Source organism: Panthera onca, chromosome D4, assembly GCF_046562875.1.
Source record: "Panthera onca isolate mPanOnc1 chromosome D4, mPanOnc1 haplotype 2, whole genome shotgun sequence".
NCBI lineage: Eukaryota > Metazoa > Chordata > Mammalia > Carnivora > Felidae > Panthera > Panthera onca.
In genome coordinates, this window is record NC_138351.1 from 40,642,074 (window position 1) to 40,666,873 (window position 24,800).

Below are 24,800 nucleotides of genomic sequence, written 5' to 3' on the forward strand. Positions count from 1 at the left end.
TGCTATATTTTAAGTGCTTCAAAAGCAGGAATATACAAATGCAAACTGTTTAAGCAGCTAACATTCCTTTTCACTTATCAGATACAGAATAAATGAACTTGAGTCTCAAACACATAATGTTCTGCCCTATCTTCCTCCATTGCTTTTTTTCCCTAAAAAGAGCCAAATTGAGTAGATTCAAATAAACTTTAGCTCAAAAAAGAGAATAAGCCAGCTTCACCTAATAGTGCCCTTGATGTATCAGTAAAAATAATTAATTTTATTAAATCTTGATCTTGGAGTGCATTTCTAATGTTCTGCTTGACAATATGGGAAGTACACATAAAGGATTTCACCTGCAATCCCAAATATAATTATTCTTGAGGAAAAGCACAGGTTGTACCTGTTTGAGTTGCAAGCTGAACTAGCCATGTTTTTCATGAAACACTATTTTTTATTAAAAGAGTAACTGACCAACTATGGCTTTTCAGATGTAGGTATCTGACCATTTGTCTTTCAAAAGTAAGTGAAGTGTTCCTCTCACCTCAGGGAAAACTACTGACAGTATGTGGTTACCGATGATAAAATTCAAGTTTTCAAGTAAAAACCAGAATTTTGAAAAATGTAATGTATTATGAGTTTAACAGCTTTCTAGTACTGAACATTACTACTGACCTTGTCAGAGAAGTTTTTAAATTATTTAAATTTAATTTTATAGAGTTAAATGTATCAACACTTGGGGCACCTGGGTGGCTTGGTCGGTTAAGCGTCCGACTTCGGCTCAGGTCATGATCTCACGGTCCGTGGGTTCGAGTCCCGTGTCGGGCTCTGTGCTGACAGCTCAGAGCCTGGAGCCTGCTTCCGATTCTGTGTCTCCCTCTCTCTCTGCTCCTCCCCTGTTCATGTTCTGTCTCTCTCTGTCTCAAAAATAAATAAACGTTAAAAAAAATTTTTTTTAAATGTATCAACACTTAGAAGATCTGTGTTATTCCAATATTTTCCAAATGACCAATGGATGCTGTCACAAAATCATGTAGTAGTTAAAAGAACTTTCCAGGGGCGCCTGGGTGGCTCAGTCGGTTGAGCACCGACTTCGGCTCAGGTCACGATCTCGTGGTCCGTGAGTTCGAGCCCCGCATCGGGCCCCTGTACTGACAGCTCAGGGCCCGGAGCCTGTTTCAGATTCTGTGTCTCCCTCTCTCTGACCCTCCCCCATTCATGCTCTGTCTCTCTCTGTCTCAAAAATAAATAAACATTAAAAAAAAAATTTATAAAAAAAAAAAAGAGAACTTTCCAAAGGGAAAAAAGAGACCAGTGGATTTCAATGTAACAAAACATGAGAAGTTCTTTGGGGAGTCTGGAAGATCGAGGTGTAATAGGAGGATGCTAGGCTTGCCTCCTCCAATGAATACAACTAGGTTAACTATCAAATCATCCTAAATACCCCAGATCATCAACCTGAAGACCGGCAGAACAAACTCCACAACTAAAGGTAAAGAACAGGCCACACTGAAGAAGGCAGAAAATGCAGAGACTCAGTTTGGGAGAGAAACAGACTGTGGCTGCTGTGGTAGGGAGGTAGCTGCGGCCATGGAGAAGGACAAGAGACAGACTGACACACGGGAGTGCACGGAGAAAACGAGTTCCCATAGAAATTGGCTTAGAAAACGAGAGAGGCTGAATTTTGTTGAGTTCTTATAACCAATGGGGCTTAAAGCCTGGAGTTTTAAAGTCAGTGGGCTTGGCTTGGGTAGAGCCCCAAGAGCATTGGGGCTGCTCTTGGACAGAAGGCAGGGCAACAGCCTGCAGACATACAGCGTGGAAACAGCCATCTGAAAGTTCCTTGGGCACCCAATGGGGAGGTTATTTGTTCATCTCGGAGCCTGTCCCAGAGAGGCAGCATTCGCAGAGAACAAAGAAACTGGCAGGTGCTACTTCTCTTCCCTGCTCCTCAGCATAAGCTGAGAACCACTTCAGTAACCAGGGCAGTGTAGGCACTCACTACCTAACTGGCTTTACCAAGCCCCACTCCCCCCCCCCCCCCGCCCACAAACTCCCAAAGAACTTCCCTTCCCAGTTATGTTTGCCTCAGTCCCGATACGGCAGACCCCTCAGAAGACCAGCCCAAACCCCTGCCCACACCACATCCCCTGACCTGGAAGCTCTGCAGAGCTTTAGTTCCAGTGGCAGTTGCAACAGTTCCCATTTCATAAGCGGACCAGGGTACACCTAATTAAAACACACCACATTCAGGCCAGGAACCAAACACTGCTCGTAACAGGCAAAAAGAGCCCCTGCAGACAACTGGCCTGAAGGATAATGTGGCCAGGACACAACAGCAGAGCACATGCTGTTCACATTGGAGACACTCCCATAAGTGCCAGGTCCTGGGGAACAGGAGATACTACACTCAGGACACTTCAGGACACTTCATAAGGCCATTACCCTCAAGAATGAGAGATGCTGCTGACTTTCTTCACAAATGGAAACAGGCACAGAGACTAAGACAAAATGGAAAGACAGATGAATCTGTCCTAAATGAAAGAACAGGACAAGGGCATGGCCAGAGATCTAAGAGAAGCAGATGTAAATAACATGTCCGATAAAGAATTTAAAGTAATGATCATAAAGATACTCATTGGATTTGAGAAGAGCAGAAACATGAGTGAGACCCTTAAAAGAGAGATAAGGAATAACATAGCAGAAATAAAGGGCTCAATATACTAAATGAAAAACATGCTTGATGCAATGAACAGCAGGCTGGAAGAGGCAAAGGAACATATTAATGACCCAGAAGACAGAGTAATAGAAAATAAGTTGAACAAAAGAGAGAAAAAATAATTATGCAAAACAAGAATAGACTTAGGGTACAAATGACTCCATCAAATGTAGTAACATTTGCATTACAGGAGTACCAGAAGAAGAGGAAAGGAAAGGGGACAGAGAATTTATTTGAAGTGATAATAGCTGAAAACTTCCCTAATATGGGGAAAGAAACAGATATCCAGATCCAGGAGGCACAGAGAACCCCGAACAAAATCAACAAAAAACAGATCCAATTAAAATGGAAAATTAAAGACAAAAATCTGAAAAGTAGTAAGACAAAAACAAAAACAAAAAAAAAATACAGTTACAATAAAGGGAAACTCCATAAGGCTATCAGTGAATTTTTCAGCAGAAACTTACAAGCCAGAAGGAAGTGGCATGATATATTCAAAGTGCTAAATGGGGAAAATCTGCAGCCAAGAATACTCTATCCAGCAAGGCTGTCTACACAATAGAAGGAGAGATAAAGAGTTTCCCAGACAAACAAAAGCTAGAGGAGTTCAGGGCCACTAAATAAGCCCTGCAAGAAATACTAAAAAGGACTCTTTGAAAATATCAGTCAAAAACTCACAAAATAAAAGGATGTAAAATATGGCACCAAATACCTAAAACCAAAAACGTAAACCAAAAACCTAAAAGGAAAGAAGAATCAGTTCAAACTTAAATGACCATCAACTTAATATAGACTGCTATTTGCAGAAGAGGTTATATACAAACCTAGTGATAACCACAGAACAAAAACCACTAATAAATATACAAAGAATAAAGAGAAAGAAATCCAAATGTATCGCTAAAGCAAACCAGCAAAACATGAAAGAGAGAAAGACAAAGGAATCAGAGAAAATCTTCAGGAACAACCACAATGTGTAACAGGTAATAAAATGGCAGTAAATACCTATCTATCAATAATTACCTTGAATTTAAATGGACTAAATGCTCCAGTCAAAAGATACAGGGCATCAGAATGGATTAAAAAAGCAAGAACCATCCATAGGCTACTTACAAGAGACTCATTTTAGATATGAAGACACCTGCACATTGAAAATGAAGGGTTGGAGAAACATTTTTATGTAAGTGGATGTCAAAAGAAAGCTGGATGGGCACCTGGGTGGCTCAGTTGGATAAGTGACTGACTCCTGATTTGGGCTCGGGTCATGATCTCACTGTTTGTGAGTTCAAGCCCCACATGGGGCTCTGTACTGATGGTGCAGAGCCTGCTTGGGATTCTCTCTCTCTCTCTCTCTGCCTCCCCCCAACTCATGTTCACTCTTGCTTTCTCTCAAAACAAACAAACTTAAAAAAAAGAAAAAAAAGGGGCGCCTGGGTGGCGCAGTCGGTTAAGCGTCCGACTTCAGCCAGGTCACGATCTCGCGGTCCGTGAGTTCTAGCCCCGCGTCAGACTCTGGGCTGATGGCTCGGAGCCTGGAGCCTGTTTCCGATTCTGTGTCTCCCTCTCTCTCTGCCCCTCCCCCGTTCATGCTCTGTCTCTCTCTGTCCCAAAAATAAAATAAAAAACGTTGAAAAAAAAAATTAAAAAAAAAAAAAAAAAAAAAAAAAAAAAAGCTGGAGTAGCAATACTTATATTGGACAAACTAGACTTCATTTTTTTAAAGTTTACTCATTTGAGAGAGAGAGAGAGAGAGAGAGAGAGAGAGCACGCACAAGTGAGGAAGGAACAAAGGAAAGACAGAGGGAGAGGGAGAGAATCCCAAACAGACTCCACACCACCAGTGCAGAACCTGGTGTGGGGGCTCGAACTCATGAACCATGAGATCATGACCTGAGCTGAATGAAGTCGGACACTTAACTGACTGAGCACACAGTTAGTGTGCCCCGGACAAACTAGACTTTAAAACAAAAGCTGTAACAAGAGACAAGGAAGGACAATATATAACAAGAGAAACAATCCAACAATCCAACAAGAGGATATAACAATTGTAAATATTTATGCACCCAACATGAAAACACCCAAATACATAAAACAGTTAATAATATTCATAAAGGAACTAATCAATAATAATACAATAAGAGTAGGGGGCTTTAACACCCCACTTACATTAGTAGAGAGATCACACAAGCAGAAAACCAACAAGGAAACAATGACTTTTAATGACATACTGGATCAGATGGACTTAACAGTTATAATCAGAACATTCCATCCTAAAGCAGAATGCACATTCTTTTCAAGTACATATGGGACATTCTCCAGAATAGACCACATATTAGCCTACAAAACAAGCCTCAACAAACTCAAAAAGTTCAAAATCATAGCGTGCATCTCTTCTTACCATAACACTTTGAAACCAGAAGTCAACCACAAGAAAAAAACCTCAAAGACCACAAATACATGGAAGTTAAATACCATGCTACTAAACAATCAATGGGTCAATCAGGAAATAAAATAAAAAATTACACGGAAACAAATGAAAATGAAAATACAATGGTTGAAAACCTTTGGGATGCAACAAAAATGGTTCTAAGAGGGAAATTTATAGCAACACAGGCTTACGTCAAGAGTCAAGAAAAATCTCAGTAAACAACCTGACCTTACACATAAAGGAGCTAGAAAAAGAACAAACAAAACCTAAAAAGACAAAAAAGAAGAATGAAGAAAATAAAAAGATTAGAGCAGAAATAAATGATACAGGAAGTTAAAAAAAAAAAATCAATGAAACCAGGAGCTAGTTCTTTGAAAAAAATCCATAAATTTGATAATCCTTTAGCCAGATTTATCAGGAAAAAAAAGAGAAAGGACTCAAATAAAATCACAAATGAGAGGAGGAAAAACAATCAACACCACAGAAATACAACAATTATAAGAGATTATGAAAAACTGTATACCAAAAATTAGACAACCTAGAATAAATGGATAAATTCCTAGCAACATATAAACTACCAAAATGGAAACAGGAAGAAAAAGAAAATTTGAACACACTGAGAACCAGCAAACAAATTGATTCAGTAATCAAAAAACTCCCAACAAACAAAAGCCCAGGATCAGATGGCTTCACAGGCAAGTTTTACCAAACATTTAAAGAAGAGTTAATACATATTCTTCTCAAACTATTCCAAAAAACAGAAGAGAAGGACAACTTCCAAGTTAATTCTATGAAGCCAGCATTACCCTGATACCAAAACCAGATAAAAAAACACCACAAAAGCAAAAGAGAGAGAGAGAGAGAGAGAGAGAGAACGAGAGAGAGAGAACGAGAGAGAGAGAACGAGAACTACAGGACAATATCTTTTATGAACATGGATGCAAAAATCCTCAACAAAATACTAGCAAACTGAATACAACAATACATTTTAAAAAACAATTCATCACGATCAAGTGGGATTTATTCCTGGGTTGCAAGGGTGGTTCAATATACAAAAATCAATCAATGTGATACCTCACATCAATAAGCAAAGGATAAGAACCATATGATTATTTCAATAGATGCCAAAAAAGCATTTGACAAAGTACAACATCCACTCTTGATAAAAACCCTCAACAAAGTAGGTTTAGAGGAAACATACCTCAACATAATAAAGGCCATATAGGAAAAATCTACAACTAATATCATCCTTAATGTGGAAAAACTGAGAGAGATTTTCACCTAAGGTCAGGAATAAGGTAAGAATGTCCACTCTCACTTTTATTCAACATAGTACTGGGAGTCCTAGCTACGGAAAGAAGACAACAAAAAGAAATAAAAGGCATCCAATCCAGTAAGGAAGAAGTAAAATATTCACTATTTGCAGATGACATGATACTCTGTAGAGAAAACCCAAAAGACTCCACCAAAAAACTGCTAGAATAAATTAATTCAGTAAAGTCGCAGGATACAAAATCAATGTCTCTTCCATTTGTATGCACCAATAATGAAGCATTAGAAAGAGAAATTAAAAAAAAAAAATCCCAATTACAGCTGCACCAAAAATAGTAAGATGCTGAGAACAAACCTAACCAAAGAGGTGAAAGACCTATACTCTGAAAATTATGAAACACTAATGAAAGAAACTAAAGATGAAACAAAGGAATGGAAAGACATTCCATGCTCACGGATTGGCAGAACAAATATTGTTGAATATCTATACTACTCAAAACAACCGGCACATTTAATGCAATCCCTATCAAATACCAACCGCATTTTTCACAGAACTAGAACAATTTGTACGAAACCACAGAAGACCCCTAATAGCCAAAGCAATCTTGAAAAAGAAAGGCAAAGCTGGAGGCATCACACACAATTCCAGACTTCATGTTATATTACCAAGCGGTAGTAATCAAAACAGTATAGGACTAGCACAGAAAAAGACACATAGATCAATAGAACAGAACAGAAAACTCAGAAATAAACCCACAATTATATGGTCAATTAACCTTCAACAAAGCAGGAAAGAATACCCTATGGGAAAAAGACTGTCTCTACAACAAATGGTGTCGGAAAAAGTAGAGACAACTTGCAAAAGAATGAAACTGGACCACTTTCTTACACCATACACAAAAATAAATTCAAAATGGATTAAAGACCTAAATGTGAGACCTGAAGCCATAAAAATCCTAGAAGAGAGTATAGGCAGTAACTTCTCTGACATCAGCCATAGCAACATTTTTCTAGTTATGTCTCCAGAGCCTGGGAAACACAAACAAAAACGAACTATTAAATAAAAAGCTTCTGCACAGCAAAGTAAAATAATCAACAAAGCTAAAAGGCAACCGACAGAATGGGAGAAAATATTTGCAAATGACATACCTGATAAAGGATTAGTATCCAAAGTACATAAAGGAGTTATAAAACACTCAAAAAATAATCCAGTTCAAAATGGACAGAAGACATGAACAGACATTTCTCCAAAGAAGACCGCGAATACACACATGAAAAGATGCTCAACATCACTTATCATCAGGGAAATGCAAATCAAAACTACAATGAGATATCACACCTGTCAGAATGGTGAAAATCAACCGTACAAAAAAACAATAGGTGTTGGCGAGGACATGGAGAAAAAGGAGCCTTCTTGCACTGTTGGTGGGAATGCAAACTGCCGCAGCCACTGTGGAAAAGCTATGGAAGGCCTCAAAGAGTTAAAAATAGAACTACCCTATGATCCAATAATCGCACTACTGGGTATTTACCCAAAAAATACATGTACACTAATTCAAAGGGATCCATGCACCCCTATGTTTATAACAGCATTATTTACAATAGCTAAGCAGCTCAAGTGTCCACCAACTGGTGAATAGATAAAGATGTGGTATAGGGGCACCTAGATGGCTCAGTCAGGTAAGCATCCAACTCTTGATCTCGGCTCAGATCATGATCTCGTGGTTTGTGAATTCAAGCCTCACTTTGGGCTCCTCGCTGACAGCACAGAGCCTGCTTGGGATTCTGTTTCTCCCTTTCTCTGCCCCTCCCCTGCTTGCTCTCAGAAAAACTTAAAAAAGAGGATGTGTGTGTGTGTGTGTGTGTGTGTGTGTGTGTGTGTGTGTGTACACATATACATACACACACACAGACCATGCAATATTATTCAGCTATAAAAAGAATGAAATCTTGCCATTTGTGACGACATGGATGGAGCTAGAGAGTACAATGCTAAGTGAAACAAGTCAGAGAAAGACAAATACCATATGATGTTAAGAAACAACTGAACAAAGGAAAAGAGAGAGGCAAATCAAGAAACAGACTCCTTTAACTATGGAGAACACACCGCTGGTTACCAGAGGGGAGGTAAGTGGGGGAATGGATTAAATAGGTGATGGGCATTAAGGAGTGCACTTGTGATGAACACGGCGTGTTGTATGGACGTGTTCAATCACCTTGCATCGTACACCTGCAAGTAATATTACACTGCGTGTTAACTAACTGGAATTAAAATTAAAAACTTTAAAAACGTTTCTTGGTATTGTTTCTGGTTCCACGTTGCAAGTTCCGGAAACCAATACTTGCTGAGTTTTTGTGTAGTATTAAAGATTATGAACAGCCACTTGAAAACGTTATTCTTTTTCACAACTACACTATTTGCATAAGACCAGATTTCTCTAGATACTTCAACCAAAATAACAATGCAACAGATTAAATGCAGAAACAGTATGAGATTTCAAATTTCTTTTATGAAGGTAGATACTAGAACTTTGCAAAAAAAACAACCAAAACTCTTGAGTCTCTAAATAAAAATACATTACTTATGTTAACATGCAATCAGCTTATTATTGCTATTCCAATGAATAAATAAGCATTTAAAATACTTCTCAGTTTTAATTTTTTAATACAGCCAATAGTAATTAAGACGACCTACATAATAAGCAAAAACTCTTTGGGGCCTGCAGTAATTTTTATGAATGTAAAGGAGTCCTATAACCTAAGAGATATAGAATCATTGTAATTGATCATCACTAAGGAAGTACAATTATTGTAAATGTTGCCTAGAATCAGAGCAAAGGAAACAAAATGAAACAAGATTAAAGTTTTAGAATCCTTCAGTTGGTCAGAATGCAACTGAACTTGCTTTCATTCACCAACACAGTAAGTTTGTAGTTTTATCTACAATTCTACCAAGTCATTTAAGTGTTAATCCAGGATATTTATCAACATAATTTTTATGACAATAAAAACTTAAGAATTTTAAAACTAAAGTTAAGCCTGTATCTTTCCATCTCAGGGCAGTTCATAGTCCTTCACGGTTTCTAAGACGTATGGATTTTCAGATGGTATTTTTGACCAATTTATATTCACGAATATACTTTCTCCTTTGTGACTTCTTGCATGGCCAAGTAAAGCGGTTAGTTGAGACTTTGGAAATTTGTCAACAAAAAGCTATCCAGAAACTCCTAGAATATAACTCCATGAGAGCAAAGGCTTTAAGGAATTCAGTATCCCTAGCTCTAAAATGTCTAGTTGTATACCTGAATATTCTGCATTTTACGTAAATTATTCCTCAAAAAAAAAAAATATTTCTATAAAAGTGTCTGGCACAATAAATGGGAAATAAACTGGAGGACTGAATCTAGCCATATGGGTCATCTCTAAGACAAAAATGTCTGACTGCAAATATTGTGTTTGTCAATGTCAACCCTAGTATGTGTACCTAGTTCTTCTTGATGTGTGATGAATTATGGGATTACGGTAGAACAGTATCCTAAAAAGGCTATTAATCATGAATAACCATCCAAATTGCGTAAAACTAAAAAAAGTGGCCTATCATCTCTTGGTCCTGAAATCTAGAATTTGGGTTGATTTTAATAAATAAAAAGGTGGGGGAGAAAAACAGTCTTATGTTTTTGAAAAATATTTATTTAAAAATAAGATTTCTAAAAATACAGTACATAATACATTTCAAGAGAAGTAAAAATTCCACAATTTAAATTAAAAACAATCTGCAAAGAAAAACAAATATTACAGGAATAAAAACTAAATCACTGAAATAAATAAAAAAAAAAAACCCACAAAACATTGTTCTTAAGGTAGATACATGGTTTTCCATTTTAAGAACCAGTGTAGATCTTTCACTTAAACAAAGGTATCTCAGATACATGGCTTCCTCTCTCTTTTCAGTCTGGTCTCAGCTCTCAGCTATTATTTTCCCTATTACCATTAGCACTAGAAATGTTAGTGAAGATCTTCTTTAAATGCTCTTGAGGGACCAGACAAGGTAAAACAGACAATGCAGCCAAACAGCACTCAGATTTAAACATATGCACTGAATGAAAAAACGCCTGACACATTCGAAAACAGGATCTTTATGGCACTTGGAACACCCCACTATTAAAAGACTTTTATTTTAAGGATAGAACATTAGACACAGTTTGAGGTGGACACAAAATTTTAGGAGCCCCAAAATGCCACAGATTTTGCCCATTCAACTTGCCAGTCAGAGTTTTAAAAAGACTGCTTCGGGGACACACGGTTCACACAAGCGTGGTTATCTGTGCTCAGGCCTCCGAACGGCTATCGTGCACCCCCTGTGTTAGACTCGCAACTTACTGGTCTCGGATTGTGGAGGAATTTCTTCCTATCGGATCATCGTAGTTGTTTCGTTCTGCCTACACTAAAGAAGAACTTCTTTTTAATGTTCATCTCTGGAGGACAACAAATAGTGGTGAACTATCCACTACCAATAACTTGAACAAGCAACTGCATTCACCCACAGTACTTTAAATAATAAACAAGCCAAATAACTCAGAACCGATACTGCAGCAACAGAACCTGGGAAATATATTGTTGACAATTAGAGACACAATGTTGCTTCTTCCCATTTTGATTACAAGTAAATTGCCCTGTTACCTCTAATGGCATGTACATCCGTATTTCTATATATAATTCAAATGATCCTATGTCATATTCCATTTAAGTTTCAGACTTGACTCTTTTTTTCCATTCAGAAATCACTGCAAAACCATATACTGTATCTACATTCAAGGAGAAATTTGATTTCGGTTGACTGAAAATAATGTAAAACATTCTCAAATGTGATTGTCAACTTTTCCAATACACGAACAGTTATCTTCTTGCCAGAAATTTTAACCACTTCAGTTGCAGTTTTAAGGACACTAAATAAGTGTTTTGAAAATTTATGGAAAAAGAAAAAACAGGGAACCGGCAGAGTGTACCCCGACAGCCGTACTACATTTGGACAATTACAAGTATTTCTAAAGGGCATTTCCCCCCATTTTTTGGCAAAATGAATCACTAAGCAGAAGTAGTTCTGAAAATAATCTTACGCTAAGTTTCATGGAAAGTGAGTAGCAATATCCAGACACCTTTTGTGGGTGTGTGTGTTGGTGAAGTTCAATTTTCTATGATCGTTTTGCTTAAATCAAGGTACATTTGCATTTCCTCTTGGGGAGCGCGTGTGCGCGTGTGTGTGTGGTGTGTGTGTATAGATATATATATTTTTTTAAAGGTGTTCTTTAATTGTATTTTTATTTGGAAAATAATCCCCCCAAACCCATACATAGACAGATGCAGAATTCTTCATTTATAATCAGAATGAGCCCGTTACAACTTTTCATTTTAGCATTTTGTTTCAGCACTCACTAAAAGGGCTCAATAGGATGTATAGCTCATTTATAGAAATAAAAGGAGTTCTTATTATTTTTCATTTATTCCTGCAGAAATAAAATACAATCTTGTGAAAAGTGTTCAATTATCTTTTGTAACCTCAACCTATTAAACTACCTTTTAAAGTAGCCAATCTATATTAAAATACAGACTGAAAAACCATACTAATATGCCTAAAAAAAAAAAAAAAAGTCCAAAGGAGAGACATTTAAAACCAATTAAACTGAGGCAGAAGTGTGCAAAAACTCAAATGTGTTCATCAGAATTGTTCTTAGGGACATTATTTAGAAGGATGAGAGAAGCAAAGTCCCAGTCAACCAAAAAAAAAAACAAACAAAAAACCTAAATAAATAATTCTTTGGTACAGGAATTAAAAATGTCACTCAATGCTAAAGTGAGTAGCACCAGTATGTTTTAGTTGTTGAGGCTGTAAAACACTAACTTCAGGCACCAGTAGGTTGAAAGATCACCCAGTGCACACTGGCAAGAACACAGAGCTGGCGATATGCGGACAACCTTTCCCTTTAGTTAACAGCCTATGCAATGAAACCCTGTACGAAGTCAAACAGGCAAGCGAAGCCACAAAAAGAAGCATAACTTTTGTTGTTGCTGTTTTGTCCATACCTTTGCTCATATATAAAGCTATCGATACCAAAAAGATCCAGGTGTCGAACAACTGTGGCAAGTGCTACATTACATGTTACAGGTGTTCACAATACCAATAGATATAGTGACCTTGGAGGGACCAAAATAGCCCAAATTTTAAAGTGAAAATCACCTTTTATACACAAATTGCTAATTTTCCCTCTAGTGGCAAATTTACTATAATATTTTGTATCCTTTATTTGCAATAGGTGGCTTGTAAAAAAAAAAGGTCCCAATTTTTCCAATCAAACTTTCAATAACCTATTCATTTCCCAAGTCTCCATTAAATAGCCGTAGCTTTCACATTATTTGTAACACATCAGGTTAGCATACGCTACATAATTATAATGTTTAAAATTTAAAATAATTTTTCAAAGGCATCTGGCCAACTCATGAGAATCAGCAATATAAATAACTCTAACTAAATGCTCCCATGCATTAACAACTCTTACATTAAAATGATTATCAACAAGAGATAAGGCTAAAATGACTACAGCTGGGGATTTCCTGATGTCACAGAGACTATCTCCCGTCAACCCTGTTGCTGAGATGCTGCTTATACATGTCCCGTCTAGCCTTCTTCCCATCTTCGAAAGTTGCCCTAATATCTTTATCCAATTTTGGCTACTCACTGCTCATTTGTATCTGCCCTCTATGGTGGATGAGGGAAAAGGACATATAATAGTAAAAATATATATAGTGAGAATGGAAAATACTGGTAATATCAACACCTTAAGAACCATAAATGCCACTGTTATTTCTGTTGCAAATTAGCACTAGCAGGAAGTATTACAACATCTGAAGAACAGACAAAAATGCAGTAAATTTCGTTGTTAAAAACTGCACAATGATGATGAAAGGAGACATCAGAGAAAACACTTTCCTGAAATTAAACCATCATTATCTCAAAGGCAGCGGAAATGCTAAATACTGACTGATACATAAAACAACAACATTGGTTCAAAATACTTTAAACAAGTTGCTTCTATTACTTTCTCACATTCTACTGCAGAATATTCTAGAATTCAATTGAAAATGGCTAAATTCAGAGCACAGTGCCATTGTTGATTTATAGATAAAATCTGAGGATGATTCTTAGAGTAGAAGGTAACAAATGACATTAAATAATACACTCGTTCAGCTGTTAATTATATGGCTAATAACACTAGCAAATAGAACATACTAAATGTGCATGACTACATCTGCCAATACATACATTTTCAAAAGCAAGAACAGGTTGGGTAAAAAAAAGCTAAACCTTGTATCTATTAGTAAACTATCTGATGTTTGTACATACAAGCTTTCCCAAATAAATTCTAGGTATATCTACTTACATTTGAGGTGATGTCAAAAATTTGTTTAATGAAGCAGCACTCGTTTAGTAAACTTGAGCTAGATAATCTATTCATACATGAAGCACGAGGGAAGTAGTTAGAGACTAGAGAAAAGTCCAGAGAGAGACTAGCAGCTCTGTTAACATTAATGCCATTGTACACCAGGGCCGGACACACCGCGATTTTACAGCAACACACGCGAGAACACACGAACTGCCCTGTGATCTGATACATAGGAAACCGTGTGGTCATACTCTAAATGACTTCACACTTCCCAGTCGGAAGTGTCCTCCTAACCTAAGTCTTTCTGATTAGCATTCAGAAATAATACACCCTTTTGAGCGAATCACACCTTCAACTTTTATGGAAGTGACTTAAAAGTGTGACAATGAATAGCTGTAATTAGCCAGCATCCGCAGAGAAAAATACCTCCAAGCATTGGCAAAAAGTCACTGCTGTTCAGTCCGACAGAAGTTTTAACTTAGTTGTCATATGGAGCATTATGTCTGATTATGCTCCGTACTTCCATTACTATTAAAAGTAAACTATGCTTTCTTCTGTTAAAAGAGGTTAAAACGTTAACTAAAATTTTAAATATGGTTACCTCTTACATGAAGTACTTTTAATACAATTCTTAAGCAAAACAGTATTTTTCTTATAATGGAACACCAGTTAACTTTGTATTTTTAAACTAGAAGTCTTGGTTACAAAGTACCAAAAGCTCTTTAAACTGAGGCTTGCTGTCTGGGGGATTCTGAACTCAGTCCATTTTTGCCTACAATCTTGGGCCCATAAGCGTTTTTGTTTACAGAAGAGAACAACAACAAATATAACTGGTAACTCAGAATATCTGGCTAAAAATCTTTCACTTCCAGAGCCCAATTAAGAATTGCTGATGCAAAGCATCCTTTAACATATATTTTGCTTAAAACAAAATGGAATGTTTATAAGGAAATACTTCATCCAACAAATAGATTATATCAGTAATTTCACTGCTTGTAATTATTTTCTAATAAGGCTCAACATTAGTCATTTTCACAGTTATCCAAAACCCATAATATGATGACTACTAAAGTTATAGCTATAATTCTGAATGGGAGTTATAAGAGTATAACTTACACTCTTAAAAAGAATGAAGTATAGAAAGAATTATTAATCTATTATTCTATTAATACAATAAAATCAGTAAAAAAAATCATTCTGAAACTGAGATTAAAAAATCTAAATGTATTTTTTTAGATATTCATTAAAACACATTAGATACTTGCTTGCCAATGTAACTACAGTTAAGTTTCTGTGTTTTGTAATGAATTGGTAATTTTAGGTAATGGCTTTCCTAATTCTAAGCACTTAATTCGCCGAAATAAGGTTTAAAATATTATTCATGAAATGGTTTACATTTGTTTACCCTGATCTGATATAAATTTCTAATGGATAGTAAAAAAGTATAATAATATACACAGATGAAGCAAAGTAGTTATCATATTTGTATGATCCACACACTGCCATCATAAACGGGAATGCACTGGTTTTCATAAACTCTTACGTTTTTGTACTTAACACTTCCCCTAAGTTTGCACCTCTGGCATGCTCAGAATTAGGCCATACAAATAATGAACTGTGGGGCAATAAATCTCTAGAACCAGTATAATTACATTAGTTAGCCAAAAGAGGGCGCAGAGAGAACACAACTAGATTCCATGCGTCCCAGGAAACTGCCGGTTGGCTTCGTTCAAGTCATCGCTCGAGAATTGTAAACACAGTTAGGTGTGCTGACTTGAGCACACTGAAAATCACAGCAAAAGTGTATACATACAGATAGGCTTTAATATAGATTCTTATATAGATTGATACGTAGCATTTCTGCCATTCAAACAAAATAAATATATGCCTTGTCTAGTGTATCAGTTTGTACCCCAATGACTGTGAGCAATCAGGTAGAGGGAACAGGACAGGGAGGTTAAAGAGAAAAGAGGGAGGAAAATGTGCCCAGAAGTGGTAAATCTAAGAAAAACAAAAACCCTCAGGGCGGGGAAAGGACCATCTCTGGCTCCCATTACTGAGACAGAGATCGGCAATGGGGATCTCCCAGGTATATACCTTTCAAGGCAGCTACTGCTACTACGTGAAGCGTAAATACGTCCATAAAGCTCTTTAGCGGGTCTACAGTTGGCTATGTTTTTTCTCAAGGTTCTCATTTGACAGAAATGTACACAGCATGAGGCATTTGACTGATATATACCTACATATCTACACGTTACTTCCCTTTAACAGTTCTGTCAACAGACCAAATGTGGTCACTATGTTAGCTTGCACAAAACCCAACCCAGGTGCCGGACACAAACAAACATACCAATTTTGTGGTTCACTAAGCTCTATAAATATACTCCTCATATTACATTTACTATGCATCTTATCAGCACCAATAAATATTTTCATCTGCCACTTCCAAATTTTTAAATAATAAAGCACTGTAGTCAGAACATGAAAGACATGGTATTTGTATCTCTGAGAACAGCTTATTCAGTTATTTTAGAAGATATTTACAATTCCTGAAAGAACAAACTACAGTAGAGTTCACTGGCTGACAATGGAAATCTTCTGTTTCATGATTTCTCAGGTTTGACTCCTTCCTCTCAACACTAACTAAAAGGAAAATACTGGTATGTTCCAAGAACAGCGGACCCCTTTAATCTTCTCTTCAAGGGAAAGACTGTGAGGACATAAATTGTTGACAAGGATATATGGATTTTGCAGTATTCTAATGGAAAAAAGTGTAAAAGCTGAATTTTTCTCAAAGCATGCTAAAATGTCTTTTCACACAAATCTTCTATGCTCTCCAAGAGACCATCACCATTAGCAATTTAAATTTGTAGAAGCTAATCATGTAGATCATTACGTTTTCTTATTTTAAGGTCATTTCCTAACATTAGGTACTAAGTACAAAAGGTCTCTCAATCCAAACTTATAGTTGGCCAATTGCAATTTGGGTGATTACAGGTGCACAAAAATTAACTTACTTTTACTAGCAACTTCCTATAACGAAGATTTCATTCTTAGTTGGCCAATATCTATTACATACAAACCTTGAGTGTGTCATTTTAGATCTACTAGTAGGTAAGTAAAAGTAAAAAGTATATATTTGTTTTTCAAAAGCACAATATTCCTCTTTATACTGTACATTATATATTATCTAGTTATACTAGCACTTTAAAAACATACGCATTGTAATATAACCGTACTAGAAAAGGTGTCTGTGGAATTATTGCAAATTCTCTACCCTTTTTGCTCATCAAAATCTTAGGGTAAAATAGAATATACATGCCCGCTTGGTCAAAAATTTCACCTTGGAGTAATTATTTGAACAACAACCAACAATTACATCAGTATAGGGAAAAGAAATGGAAAAGTTAATATGGAAAAAAAATTAATCTTGCCTTGAAAACAAGGTAGGTAGTTGGTGTTTTATTTTAGTGGCGCTTTTATTTTGCTTTTGGTGAAGAGAAAAACAGAAAACATTAGAAAGCTACTTCTAAGAAAACACTGCCCTTTTTCTGTTGTTGTTTTATTGTTCGATTCTATGCTGCATTAAAAAAAAAATCCTGCAGCATATAAAAAAGGCAGTATTATTTAAATTATTATGCATTTGAAAAAGAAAATTTGCATATACTATAAGGTGTATCAACTTTTATAAACCTGAAGAATTAAATTCAGATTTGGTTAGTACTGTTTGAGAGTGAAAAATTTAAATAAACATCTGAAATTTCCCATAAATTAAAATCGGCAACATTGTCAGTACTAAAAAAAAAGAAAAAAAATTATGTACAATTATTTTATCTCAATCACTGCCTTTTGGGTTTAATAACAAAAGCATTTCAAGAAATCCCCGTGGAAAGCTAATTTGAAAGTAAACATGCTTTAAAACTTAAATATAGATCTTGTATTAGTCCCACAACAGGATTCAAGATCACTATTAAAATAAAGCCTGGGGCACATTATGACGCCTAAGATTGGTGGGTGGATTTTAATTGACTTGAAGACTGTCATAGTTCTATTATCAGAAAACCTGTAACGCATTTCCAGCATGGAGGACCCATCTGTGCCCACCATCCATCTGTTTAGACGTGATTGGCAAAGTGGTAGGGAACTCGCAGTGGTTGCCTCTGCCTGAAAGGAATAAACCACAGGATCTTCCAACGAGTGCCAAAAACTTCTGAGAAGGTCTGCTGCCATGGCTTTCGGGGCCTCGATCTACAGAAGACAGCATTATTAGTGAAAGACAGCACTCCCATGGTGCACTTCAGTCAGCTAAAACAATGCAGGTTGGCTGGGGATCCATTACTGGACTCTGATGAATTGTGTCCCAGCATCACAAATACAGCTTTTCTTTCATTATGGCATGCAGCTGAGTTTTAACTCTGGATAGCAGATATTGTATCTGTGTCGTCAATCAACCTAGGGGAACTTTTGAAGCAGAGGAGAATCTCAGGATTAACAGAGCGTGTGTCAACGACACAGTAGCAAATCTCTTTTGATGTACTTTCGGGACAAATAATTTAACTTACTTTAGTGAGACAAGGAACAAGAACGACCAGTACTTATTTTGTTGGGAAACTCTCATGGCTTGAAGACCCCTACTGTAAGACTGGATTATGCTTGTCTAGCTCAGGCCTTAGACAAGGCACCGAGAAAAAGCCATCATTATGTTATCTTTCCATCACATGCACACATTTTTCAAATGTGGCCAGCTGTTTCCATTTTTAAATAAGAGCACTACAGATTTCATTTTTATACTTACATTTCTTCACAACAGTTTGACATCTTTTCAATAGATGTTGTATCCTATTAAAAATTAAAGAAAAATTATACTCAGATGTAACAAGGTTATCAAGACTCTATTCTGTATCTACTTTATGATGCTTTTCATCATATTCAGAGACTATTCCGAAGACTTCAACAGTTTACATATGGGTACTAAGAATTTTAAATTAACTGCATACATTGCTGAAATTCCCTTGACAAAAACAGAACGAACATTACATTGTGCCAAAAAAATGTATTCAGTTACAAAACCTCACAAAAATTGTAGGAGTCTCACTTTATTAAAATATAACCTATTACATTTGCTTTCTTTGATAATTCTTTTAAAAGTCTACGATCTATTTTTAATTCAACTGCCAGGGAATATGCGCTACAAAATAAATACCAAAGTGACAAATGAAAGGCACTTAATAAACAGAAAGCTGCCAAGAGCCAGAGTGCTACTGGGTCTGGATTTCTATAAACAAACACAAATTCAACAAGGCAATCTATGCATTTGCCATATTACGGCATCTATCACCTTGAAAGGTAAAGCGAAACTATTTCTTTTTTTCAACAGAAAAACCAGTATCTTCCTAATAATACAATTTCTCATTCTATGTTTTCCATAAAGCTCTAATATTACAAATATGTATTACATATTATCTAATATTGCAAATATGTAAGCAAAGGAAGTCAACAAAGAGAAGACAGCTTCTAGACATGCTGGTTCCATTCATATATACAGAAATCCTATCACTAGACTGAGAAACTGCGATAAATAATAGCCAAATGCTCAGAACACAAATTACACGATCTTCTTTCAAATATAATGTTTCAGACACATTTCAAAGTAGTACAAAAGGAAATATGTTCTTTTAAATATGCAAAAGAGGTAGCGAACTTTCCCTCTTATCCTCTGATAGCTTGCTCACATATGGCAGGTGAACTGGACTGTTATTAAGCAGCACTATGCATGCACAATCTGGGACGGCAACTCCAATTCCAGGAACATCTAGTTGTAGAACTCTCTCCCAACGATACTGGTAAAAAAACACTTTGACTTTAAAAATCTCTTTGTAGAAGTTACATCAACATCTCACAATATTAAGTCCTTAACGTATGAACCGTTGAAGAACTACGGTTGGCCCACATACGAGAAAGTGAACCTATTTTTTTTTTTTAGATGACAGAGTAACCAATAGCAGTGTTCCGTTTCCATATTTCCCAGGGATTTGTGACAAGATGGTAGATTAGCCACATATTCCATATTCATCAGTTTTCCTATCATGCTTTGAAATTCATGGTATCCAATGACAAGCCTATTTATAACTAACTTTTCTCAGTTCTGTTGCATAATTTCCTCAAAATAATGTTTTACTTTGTGACAACACAGTCTGCAAATATATGAGAACCTTGATCACGGGCTTAGAGGAAGGCTGGGCCTCCGCTTCCACATCTGTAGAGAACGTGAAGGCGGTCATTCTAACGGTTTCCTGGCACGGATGGGTGACGGGATGCCCCAAAAGACTGAAGGCAACTTGTGCAAAAATGCAAAGGAAACGACGGGACAGAAATCTGTCAGGGTTCTTAGGACAGGTAAATAAACGGATGCAAAGGGATAATACTTAAAAACCATTTCGAGAGAGGGAAGGCAATTACAAAGTCAGACTACCATAGCTAGTATTGTATGAAATTTTTTACTATGCATAAATTTACAATTTGATTAAGACTCCGAGGAACTTATTTGTGGCGATAAAAGATTCATCTTCAAAGATTCTGGATTTAGACTTCATGTGGGAAAAGCTTTTATTTGCAAGTGCTTTTGACACCTTCCCAGAAACTGGTTCAAGTAATAAGTAGAATACTACCTCTTAAGTGATCATAAACAGACGGTCATTCTATCCACGAATGTGACGTTTGCCGTGACTTTTCCAACAGGATTTGTGAGGCTAGACAAAGAAGGCCACTCTTTTCCCTCTAGAAATAGCAAATGCATAACTCTCTGAAACCCAGCTATCGAGCATACGGTTGTAAGAAAAATGTGCAATTTGTACTTGAACAGCCAAACAGGTCACAAACATGTCACTGGCACTTCTAGAGCGTACTCAGAACAACACAAGTTATCACACCATCACATTCGTAAACACAGCAGGAACTGCAAACTTAGAGGAGCAGAGAGGTTACTACCGGCAGGAACACTGAAGCCGTAAGTTATTTCCAAAAGTGCCAAATGAGGTTTGATATAGCTTTTAGGTTTATTTTTGAGAGCGAGCAGGCGTGCACGAGTGGGGGAGGGGCAGAGAGAGAGAACCCTAAGCAGGCTCCACGCTCTCAGTGCATTTCGAGCGGGGCAAAACCTCAGCAACAGTGAGATCATGGCCTGAGCTGAAAGCAAGAGTCAGACGCTTAACTGACAGCGATCCAGATGCCCCTAATATACTTTTTGTTTTATGAAGCTGGGAAATAAAACCAACGTTTTTAGTGCATTTAAAATAGATTTTGGTGCAGACAGTTTAATTCAATATAAAAGATTCAATACCTTTAGTGACCATCAGGAAATGACCAATAAGAAAATCGCCAATGACCTGTAAGATAATCTTCAAGGAGTATAATTTATAAATTCTTAGTGCTTTATAAAACTAGCTAGCTATCCAGAAAAATTCATTCTTCAAGGAATGATAAGACACAAGTTTTTATAGTAGGTCATCTTCAATCAGGATATCTTATCTTCAGAAAAATATTTATGTCACATTGATGGTCTAATGATCAAAATATCTAAGACTCGGGGCGCCTGGGTGGCTCAGTCGGTTAAGCGGCCGACTTCGGCTCAGGTCATGATCTCGCGGTCTGTGAGTTCGAGCCCCGCGTCGGGCTCTGTGCTGACAGCTCAGAGCCTGGAGCCTGTTTCGGATTCTGTGTCTCCCTCTCTCTGACCCTCCCCCATTCATGCTTTGTCTCTCTCTGTCTCAAAAATAATAAATAAACATTAAAAAAAAATTAAAAAAATATCTAAGACTTCCAACAGTCTGCATAACTAAGAGACATATGAGAATGCTTTCCTATATTTAAAAACTGAAAGTTTATTTTCTAAAAAGGAATAAATTAGGAACAGCAGGACTTCTATGGACCTTACCTATTTCATCAACCGATCCTTTATCTTCTCCTGCTGGCTGATGTTACCCTAACGATCAGGTTCAGTCTAAGATACTAGTAAGATTATATCTGGAATAGGGCGGGGGGGGGGGGTGGGGGGGTGGGGTTCCTAACAGAAAGGGATAGGAAAGTATTTACTGTCTGTTGGAAAAATTAGTAGTAAGAGTGGAGGACAAAGAGCAAGAATTTATCACCAGACAACTAGCCCTCTCGGAACAGACAGCTTGACGATCTGATCCATTCAACTGACTCATCCTGCTTTGGGTTCATTTTCACCAAGCAACGCTGCCACGTACGTTGTGCAGGACAAGGAATATGCCGAAAGTCCTCTGGCACGCCTTACAATTCCACATGAGGGAACAAACAATCTGGTTTATACGACCAACGCTTTTGAGTCTGGAAGGCACAGTCGCGATCTCTGGGCCTAACTCTGGAAACATTTCCAAAATGGAGTTTCTAGACCTGCCGAACTGCCAACTCGATGAAAGTTAAGAGCATTCTATCACAAAGACGTGAAGACAGCTCAGTGTAACCTCGATGATCACCTGAACACTTTATTCTTCCTTTGGTCTGCTGCACATACCTAATTCAATGACTGTTGACTGAATCTGGAGTTAAAAACCACTCAGGAACTTTCTTCACAACGAGAGATTATATACCTGTTTTATCTATTACTACTACTACTAATTCTAAGACAGACTTTGGCTTGACTTCCTAGCACCTCTCATCAATGAACGGACAGGAGCTCAGTTAACTTCACGTCTTTCACAGCACCTAGCAGCATACGTGGTTCCAAGTGGGTACCCGATGTATGTTTCCAGCACTAAACTAACTGAACATGGACAGAAACAGCGTGATTCCTTAGTTTTTTCCTTTGGAATTCAAAGAGAGAACATTTCCCGTGAATCATAGCTCTCTCTCCTCCTGTGAAGCCAGAACTCACTATATTCTTCATTTGAAATAACCGGTACTTTAAGCATTTATCCACCAAGAGAGGACCAGCTATATCTCTCATTAGAGATCTGAAGTTCACAGAAACATTTAATCAATCACGGAACCAAAGGAGAAGGTGGTAGATCTTACATGTGTAGTCACTGAAAATTTCTTTCCAATAGGATTCCTGTACTTCATCAAGCTACTTTCTGGCTGTATAAAACCTTAGGAAAGTGACTAAAACTCAGTATCGTAATTTTCAAATAATAATTCCTTATTCATAGATTTTTGTAGGGATTAAATGAGTCGGTATATGTTAGAACCCTTAACTCCTCAATAAACAGCAGTCCTACCTTTTACTGATGTTGCCTACTATGCTGTTTTTGAGAGGGCTTAGAGATATAATCTCAATTACATCAGAATATAACTTAAAAAAACATGTTTAAGTAAAAAAAAAAGTGGGTTTTATAACAAACAATAAAATGACTGGGCCTATTTTACACAGATAAAATCCAATGTCCACAAGGGGCTTACAATCCAGCTGAGAAAATAAGTACTATGTAACATACACCACGACTCATTTACTCATCTATCCATTTATCAAAAATCTACTAAGGACCTATTACAACACGGTCCTTAGCATCAAGGAGCTTGACAGTCTAGTGAAAGTGGTCAAGTATACAGGATAACTATACAAGAAAATACAGAGAATGCCAGAGAGAACGGTTATATGCAATAACATACTATATAAGTAAGCTCTATAACTGAATATTTGAAACAGCTGGAAACTATGTTTACAATCAACACTCCCTGTCAACTACTCCTACATTTTTAATACAAAATTATACTTTCAAAAAGATTTTTGGTTACCAGCATAATAAGTAAGATGGGCTAATGGTAATGGGCCTCTCTGGCTGAGATTTAGGGAGTAACTAACGTATTGACAGAATGTGACAGAAGCATATGAATCATTGTGGAAAAGATCTACAAATTAACCGTAAATACAGGATTCAGTGTTTTCTCCAATTCTGTAATGTTTTAAATCAAATTTTAAAAAATGCATGTAGATTCAGAACATGAGAAAATAAAGTGAACGTGGAAAATTGCAAGTAAAATGAAAACTCATAAATGTTTAACTTGTTCACCAAAAAAAAAAAAAAAAGCATTGAGTTAATCACTCAAGCAATTAGTAATGCTTTGAGAAAATTAAAATGCAGTATTCCTATGGAAGAAATTCTAGAAATAGATTTAAATAGTTTTAATTACTTTTAACGTTATCAGATATACAGGAAAGTTATGACACTGAGCAGACAGATGATGCAATATATATACATTTTTCACACAGGAACATATTATGCTAAAGAGCAATATAATTCCACACATAATAATTTTGATGCTAGCAGGCATTTTTTAAAAGAATGCTTTTTATATACCATGCAATGTGACTTAGTATGTATTTAAACTAATTCTTTGGCACAGGGGAACCCAGGTTCTAGAGTTTTCTATGTATTCCAGTTCAAAGAAATAATACTTAGCCAATATTAGTATGTAATATTAAAAAGCATAAAAGAAATGACATTTTAAATTGTAATGACTTTTCTAGGTTTTTAAAGCTACTGAGAAGATATGTCATATAATATTACAAGTAGAGGTATTCTATTAAATACACTTTGTTTTTATTAAACAAAAAATATAATTCAGAAAGGAAAACAAAATGCTATACAGAGTGTCCTTTGTAGAAATGTAAGTGAGTTGGGTTCTGCATAATTAGCAATAATTTCCATATTTGCAATGCTGATTTAGAGCTGAGTAAACCAAACATAATTTGTACACAGATTGTACTGAATGCCGCTAATTCACCACATTGATTCAGTGGGATACTTGGCAAAATTTAATTATAAGGATTAATAATCTCAGGACACATTTCTGGATACATAGTAAAAGGCAGGTAAGCCCACTAATTGTCTGATTAAGGAGAATGCTATTTAATAGATAATCTCATTTAAACTAATTTAACATTTTGAACATAAGATACTTTTCACTGCATAAGATAACCCAGTTAAACTGAAATCACCCTGCG

General features: G+C 36.6%; 1 protein-coding gene across 1 annotated transcript in view; it reads right to left on the minus strand.

Annotated features, from left to right (window-relative positions):
• Nucleotides 1–10,551: 10,551 nt before the first annotated feature.
• The window catches only part of ZDHHC21 (zDHHC palmitoyltransferase 21), a 68,756-nt gene continuing 54,507 nt past the window's right edge, over nt 10,552–24,800 (minus strand). The window contains exons 9-10 of the mRNA XM_078436805.2: nt 18,630–18,673; nt 10,552–18,082 (exon numbers count right to left, since the gene is read on the minus strand). Coding sequence (XP_078292931.1) covers nt 17,950–18,082; nt 18,630–18,673 — 177 coding nt within the window. The 3' untranslated portion in view covers nt 10,552–17,949. The remainder of the gene's footprint in view (nt 18,083–18,629; nt 18,674–24,800) is intronic.